This window comes from Myotis nattereri (assembly GCF_964212035.1).
Source record: "Myotis nattereri genome assembly, chromosome: 1".
NCBI lineage: Eukaryota > Metazoa > Chordata > Mammalia > Chiroptera > Vespertilionidae > Myotis > Myotis nattereri.
In genome coordinates this window covers 89,625,335-89,632,107 of record NC_138075.1, presented here as the reverse complement: position 1 = coordinate 89,632,107, position 6,773 = coordinate 89,625,335, and the positions used below count along the sequence as shown (strand labels likewise).

General features: G+C 51.9%; 1 protein-coding gene across 3 annotated transcripts; it reads left to right on the top strand.

Annotated features, from left to right (window-relative positions):
- The first annotated feature begins 1,720 nt into the window (after window positions 1-1,720).
- Window positions 1,721-5,932, top strand: NFKBIA (NFKB inhibitor alpha). 3 transcript variants are annotated; one of them, XM_081090164.1, is made up of 7 exons: window positions 1,831-2,022; window positions 2,235-2,652; window positions 3,217-3,325; window positions 3,829-4,039; window positions 4,308-4,396; window positions 4,524-4,784; window positions 5,356-5,932. In XM_081090164.1, exons 2-7 carry the CDS (start codon window positions 2,426-2,428, stop codon window positions 5,401-5,403), a joined length of 945 nt encoding a protein of 314 aa, XP_080946290.1. In that variant the 5' UTR covers window positions 1,831-2,022; window positions 2,235-2,425; the 3' UTR covers window positions 5,404-5,932. The 3 variants fall into 3 exon arrangements, with proteins under 3 accessions (XP_080946289.1, XP_080946290.1, XP_080946288.1); XM_081090163.1 differs by having other exon boundaries at window positions 1,721-2,652; XM_081090162.1 differs by lacking the exon at window positions 1,831-2,022 and having other exon boundaries at window positions 2,324-2,652; window positions 4,524-4,879; window positions 5,122-5,469.
- Window positions 5,933-6,773: the final 841 nt, after the last annotated feature.

Genomic DNA, 6,773 nt, shown 5'->3' with positions numbered 1-6,773 from the left:
GCCGCTCGGCCAGAAGCCAGGCTCATGGCTGGCAAGTGCAGCAGCGGTGGCAGGAGCCTCTCCCACCTCCACAGCAGCGCTAAGGAGCAGCGAGCCAAGCACTAAGGCAGGGGTCCTCAAACTTCTTAAACAGGGGGCCAGTTCACTGTCCCTCAGACCATTGGAGGGCCGGACTATAGTTTAAAAAAAAACCATGAACAAATTCCTATGCACACTGCACATATCTTATTTTGAAGTAAAAAAACAAAACGGGAACAAATACAATATTTGTATTTGCATGTGGCCCGCGGGCCATAGTTTGAGGACCCCTGCACTAAGGAATAGCAAGCAGGCGGGCAGTAAGGAGTGAGGCATCCCGGACTGTGAGAGGGATCCTGGACTTCAAGAGGGTGCAGGCCGGGCTGAGGGGATCCCCCCCCCCCTCCAGTGCACAAATTTTGTGCACCGGGCTGCTAGTATTATAAAAGCAGGCATACCACAGCAAAGTTAACTGATCTTTCCAATTAATATGCAGTTAATTAGCCCTGGCCCACCCGTGTGATTTAGTCAGTTGAGCATTGTCCCGTGCATCAAAACATCATAGGTTTGATTCCTGTCAGGGTACATACCCAAGGTGCAGGTTTGATCCCTGGTTGGGATGCATATGAATAAGGTTTCTTTCTCATTCTCTCTCTCCCTCTCCCTTCTTCTCTAAAAAGCAATAAAAACATATTTTAAATATACATATTTATGCAGTTAATTAGAAGTAGAGCCTGGAATTAAGGTCTACTTATAGTCGCTGTTGCACCTTGCCTCGAAAATTGTGTATTTGTATATCACATGCCTGCAGAGACAATGGAATCCAATGGGAAGTTTTCATTTTAGCACGCGATCATTACTACTCTGAGGTTTTAGTTCTTGATTTTACTTTTTCCCCCCTCATGTTTTGTCAGTCCCCCAACTGACCCAGATTTCCTACATTCAGATACTGGAGGTGAGAAGGGGTAGATTGGAAGAGGAGAAAGGTTGGTTAGTACCTGGCCAGTCAAGTTAAAGATGATTGCAACAAATGCCAGAAAACTCTACAAAACTATAGAGGCCTCCTGGGGCTAATTCTGAAGAACTCTGACAGAAGTTGCTTTGTTTTGCCTGGACCAATTGTTGGCTAGGAGGTTGGGGTGCAAAGAGGGGCATAAATTCTGTTCCTGCAAGTGAAACCAGAGGATGGTGAGCCTAGAGTGACTACCCACATTGCATGGTTATGTCCAACTGCTACCCCTACCCCCCAGGACTACATAGCAAGGAGCCATGAGGGGCAGGATGGGGGCAATGTTAGGGCTGCCTTTAGCTTCCTGCCGTATGCCTAGCAGCTATTTTCTGAGCCATCCTTAAGGTCCAACCTTGGGTAAGGTACTCTCAACCCATTCTTCAGCCTCCTCCAAATGCTTCTGGAAAGTCGCCCAGAGGGCACCCAGAAGTAGGCCCAGAATGCATTCTCTGCAGCAGCATAGTGCCAATCAGAGAACGCGGCCTCAATAACCATTTCGTTATTGCAAGGTATCTACAACCTCCATTACAAAAATTAACACCTGGCCCCACTTGACAAAAAAATTATGTTTACATTCAACATTCCTCCCCCTCCCCCACCCCAATACGAGCTGAGAGCTTGCCCCTGCCCCAGTCAGCAGGGTTGTTAATCCCGAGGAAATGATCTGAGGCTTCGCCAGGCACTTGGGTGTTTAACGCCAAAACTTTCACAACTTCTCCCTGAGGAGGGGGCTGGGGGTGCGGCACGTCGCTGCACTGCAGGAGTGCCGGGCAGCCTTCCGCCGCCAGCGCGTCCTTCCTCGCAGAGAAGTTTGGGGAAACGAATCCCTACACCGGGCCATCGTTTCCACTCGCGTTTTCCAAAGGTCAAAAGCCGGAAAGGACCGGCAGGTTGGCAAACCCTAACGAGGAACCGTCTCCAGCGAGTCCGCGTCCTTGGGATCTCTACAGCCGACGACCCCAGATCCCATCCATCGTGGGAAACCCCGGGGACAGGTCTGCAGCCGAGGGACGGGTTGCAGGCTGCAGGGAAGTACCGGGGGAGGGGGGGCCCGGTCGGGAGGACTTTCCAGCCGCTCGGCTTTCATCAAAAAGTTCCCTGTACATGACCCCAGTGCCTCATCGCTGCTGGGAGTTTCTCTGCTGAACCCCTGCTCCGGGTTTAAACTGCTTTTCCCTAGCAGGAGACCAAGCAGTTCTCTTTTCAGGTCTGACTGGCTTGGAAATTCCCCGCGCCCGGCCCCGCCCCGAAGAAATCCCCTGCCAGCGTTTATAAGGCGCCGCGGCGGCGCTGCCGAGCCCACAACATCCGAGCCGCGGTCCCCCCGCCTGCGACTCTGCGAGAAGCCACCGCGCAACCAGCGCCGAGCGCACCCGGAGCCGCGCCCGAACCGTACCCATGTTTCACCCCGCCGAGCGCGCCCAGGACTGGGCCATGGAGGGCCCCCGGGACGGGCTCAAGAAGGAGCGGCCGCTGGACGACCGCCACGACAGCGGCCTGGACTCCATGAAGGACGAGGAGTACGAGCAGATGGTGAAGGAGCTGCGCGAGATCCGCCTGGAGCCGCAGGAAGCGCCGCGCAGCTCCGAGCCCTGGAAGCAGCAGCTCACGGAGGACGGAGACTCGTAAGTGCCCGGGCCGCGGCGCGGGGCCGGGGGAGGGGGCGCCGCCTGCAGCGGAGCGCGGGGCCCGCGAGGCGGCCGCGAGCCCGGGTGCACGCAGCGACCCCGGGTGCACGCAGCGACCCGAGACCCTGCAGGGCGCGTGGGGGCCGGGGGCCGAGGTTCGCGCGGGGCCGCGGTTCCACCGCTCGGCCTTGCAGCCGCGCACACCCCGCACCCCCGTCCGGGGCCTCGGGGCCGGGGGCGGGGCGCGGCGGGGACACGGAGTACCGGCCGGCGGGGGGCGGGCGTTTCTGCCCGGCTGGCGGGCGCCGCGCGGCCGGGAGGGGAAGTACAGGGCGTTCCGGCCGGCGGAGGGCGGGGCGGTCTGGTCGGCGCCCTCCGGGGAGGGGGGGGAGCCCGGAAAGTCCCTGGGCGCCTGCCAGGAACACTCAGCTCATAATAACCTCGCGGAAAACACCGCGGCCTCGGCCTCCAGAAACCCCGGCCTTGCGCAATCCCCCGCAGCCCGCGCCTCCCTGGCCCCACGCATTGTACTCACCCTGGGGTTTTTCCCTCTTCCCTCAGGTTCCTGCACTTGGCCATCATCCATGAAGAGAGGGCGCTGACGATGGAAGTGGTCCGCCAAGTGAAGGGAGACCTGGCCTTCCTTAACTTCCAGAACAACCTGCAGCAGGTGCGCCTCTTGCCCGGCCCCAGCCTCTCCGACCCGGGGATCTAGCACAGCTACTCCTGGTCCTTTCCAGCGGTTCTCAACCTGTGGGTCGCAACCCCTGAAAATACATCCTGCATATCAGATATTTACATGACGATTCATAACAGTAGCAAAATTACAGTTATGAAGTAGCAACGAAAATAATTTTATGGTTGGGGGTCACCACAACATGAGGAGCTGTATTAAAGGGTCGCGGCATTAGGAAGGTTGAGAACCACTGCAAGTCAATGGTCATTATTCGACCTGACCTTTTACATTCCAATCTGCCAACATTCAAGTAAATTCCATTAATTTGGTGAGACCTTTATGAAGACCACTGGGGGGCCTCTGGTATTTGCCTTGCCCCTTGCACCTGGGGTGGGGGAGGTGCAGCACCCACAACCTGGGGGATCTCTGGGGTTGAAGGGAACTCAGACTGTGGGGTTGATCCATAATTTATCATCTGTTCCCTCTTCTGTCTGTAGACTCCGCTCCACTTGGCTGTGATCACCAGCCAGCCAGAAATCGCCCAGGCACTTCTGGAAGCTGGCTGTGATCCTGAGCTGCGAGACTTTCGAGGAAATACCCCCCTACACCTTGCCTGTGAGCAGGGCAGCCTGGCCAGTGTGGGAGTCCTGACTCAGAGCTGTGGGACCCAGCACCTCCAGGCCATCCTGCAGGCCACCAACTACAATGGTACGTCTGCCGGCCCTGCCCACCAGAAGGCAGGTGACCAGGAGAAGGGGGAGGTGGGCCAGCTTAAGGATTCCAGGCAAGAGCTTAACCTCTCAGCATGGGAAAGGCTGAGAAATGTGTATACAAAAGGCCCGTTGGATGCCTTTATAAAATTCATTCAGAAACCAGATTCTTGAGAAGAATTTGTCCCTTTAAAGAGTAGGTGAAAGGTTCTGCTTGAGATGTGAGGGGTGAAACGAAGTGTTTATATTTTCTTTTGTTCTTCTAGGCCACACATGTCTGCACTTAGCCTCCATCCATGGCTACCTGGGCATCGTGGAGCGTTTGGTGTCCTTGGGCGCTGATGTCAATGCCCAGGTGAGTGCGTCATGCCTCCCAATGGAGTGCAGGGGGCTCAGGGCCCTCCTCACTAAGATTTCATGTGCTTTTTCACAAGCGAAAATTCTAAACTCAACTGTAAACATCTCATTCCTTTTGGTTTCAGGAGCCCTGTAATGGCCGAACGGCCCTTCATCTTGCGGTGGATCTGCAGAATCCCGACCTGGTGTCTCTCCTGTTGAAGTGTGGGGCTGACGTCAACAGAGTCACCTACCAGGGCTACTCCCCGTACCAGCTCACCTGGGGCCGCCCAAGCACCCGGATACAGCAGCAGCTGGGCCAGCTGACCCTAGAAAACCTTCAGATGCTGCCAGAGAGTGAGGATGAGGAGAGCTATGACACAGAGTCGGAGTTCACAGAGGACGAGGTGAGTCTCAGTTATGCTCTGCAAAAGAAACCAGTTAGAGTGGCCATTCTCCCTCCACCCTCCCCGGCCCCTAGAGCTATCCTCTTCATCCAAAGGTATCACATAATGAAGCTCTCCAACTTTAGTGTATAGAGCAGTGATGGCGAACCTCTGACAAGTGAACTCATTTTTTTGGTTGATTTTTCTTTGTTAAATGGCATTTAAATATATAAATTAAATATCAAAAATATAAATCTTTGTTTTACTGTGGTTGCAGATATCAAAAAATGTCTATATGTGACACAGCACCAGAGTTAAATTAGGGTTTTTCAAAATGCTGACACGCCGAGCTCAAAAGGTTTGCCATCACTGGTCTAGAGCCAGTATCCCAAGAGTATGTCTTTTCTTCTTTGCTTTTAAGGAGAGGAGCATCAAAACAAAACTCCCTCAGCCCGTTCATCTATATTTGGGATATAGAGAATGATATCTACAAATACTTAGGTTATTTCCAGTAGCAGCTCTCTCCCCATTACCCCAGCACCCCTGGCAAAGCTCTGGGAGTTTAACATGTCTTATTTCCTCTTGTTTTTAGCTGCCCTACGATGACTGTGTGCTTGGAGGCCAGCGCCTGACGTTATGAGCTTCACAAAGCATCTGAAAGAACATGGACTTGTATATTTGTACAAAAACAGAGTTTTATTTTTCTAAAAAAAAAAAAAGAAAGAAAGAAAAAAAGAAATCAAAAGGGTGTACTTATAACCACACTGCACACTGCCTGGCCCAAAACATTTGTGGTGGATCAGCCCTCATTTTGTTATTTTTATGAACTTTGGAAGGGAACTAGAAAGATCATTGGATTTCAAAGAAAACCTCTTTTAAAACTCACCATTGCGGGAGTTTTTTGAGGTTATCCAAAATCTGATGAAAGGACTGCATTTTATTTATTGTCCTTTTTGAATGAAGCCCAGCCGTGCCCTGTGACTTGTAACAATGAGGTGTGTTGTTAAACCTTTCAGTGGTGTGGGGTTAAACCTTTCAGTGGTGTGGTGCTACCTGTCAAGGTGTCAAGGTGTTACCCTCCTGTAAATGGTGTAAATAGTGTATTTTGTTGGTAATTATTTTGCTATTTCTAAGATGTATATTTATTAAACAGATGTTTACAAACAGAATTACCCTGATCGTTTTCTTTGGGCTGCCCCGGGACTCCTATTCTGAGAGTCATTCAGTCCTCAGGTGGAGGTGGAGAGATGTGTGGGAGCACTCACCACAGCCAGCCACGGAACCCTTTCAGAGAGCAGCTTCTCACAGTTATGCACCAGCTTTGCAGGCAGCCCTGGGCCCGCTGTGTGTGGGAGGGGATGCTGTTGCAAGATTGCAAGATGATAGGAGATAGGCTTGGGGGATGGGGGGCAAGCTGCTTGGCTTACAACTGGAAGGCTCTCCATTGTCATTTACTTTTATCCTCTTGGTTTAAATTATTCCAGGACCCTTCCTTCCACTTTAGGAAATTATTTTGGCCAAGAGGCATATGCTGAACTGTCATTTTCTAGAGCTGGACAATACCTCACCTATAGTACTAGAAGTTCCTAAGGACCTGGGCTCAGGAATGAGACTGCACTAACGTTTGTTAACAGGTCCCCACCTCTGAGCCTTTGTTTCTGCATTTATAAACTGGGCTGTTGTGTAGCTTACACAAGACAATCAATCCACATAAAAAGCACAGCACAGTGCCAGGCACATAGTGCTAAATCAAAGTACAACCGTTGTATTTCACATGGGAAGGAAAAAGTCCAGAGAGATCTTCTCCAGGGTCACCTTGCAAGGGCACAGGTGGTTAACTTTAATACATCTTGTTTTCAGGTAGTTAACATTTTTTAAACACATTCCATCTCTAAGCCTATTTTTTACCAGTTGTGGTATAAAAGTGATAATAAAGGCTTGAAAATCCAATCAGCTCAATTGGTCTACTAATTCAGAATGGTTCTACAGAGGCAGATCTCACAAGAAATC

Excerpts from the sequence above, each read along its gene's own strand:
- NFKBIA (XM_081090162.1), top strand. The coding sequence starts at position 2,426 with ATGTTTCACCCCGCCGAGCGCGCCCAGGACTGGGCCATGGAGGGCCCC. Across the intron at positions 2,653-3,216 it reads CTCACGGAGGACGGAGACTC|GTTCCTGCACTTGGCCATCA; the intron begins GTAAGTGCCCGG and ends CTCTTCCCTCAG. Across the intron at positions 3,326-3,828 it reads TCCAGAACAACCTGCAGCAG|ACTCCGCTCCACTTGGCTGT; the intron begins GTGCGCCTCTTG and ends TTCTGTCTGTAG.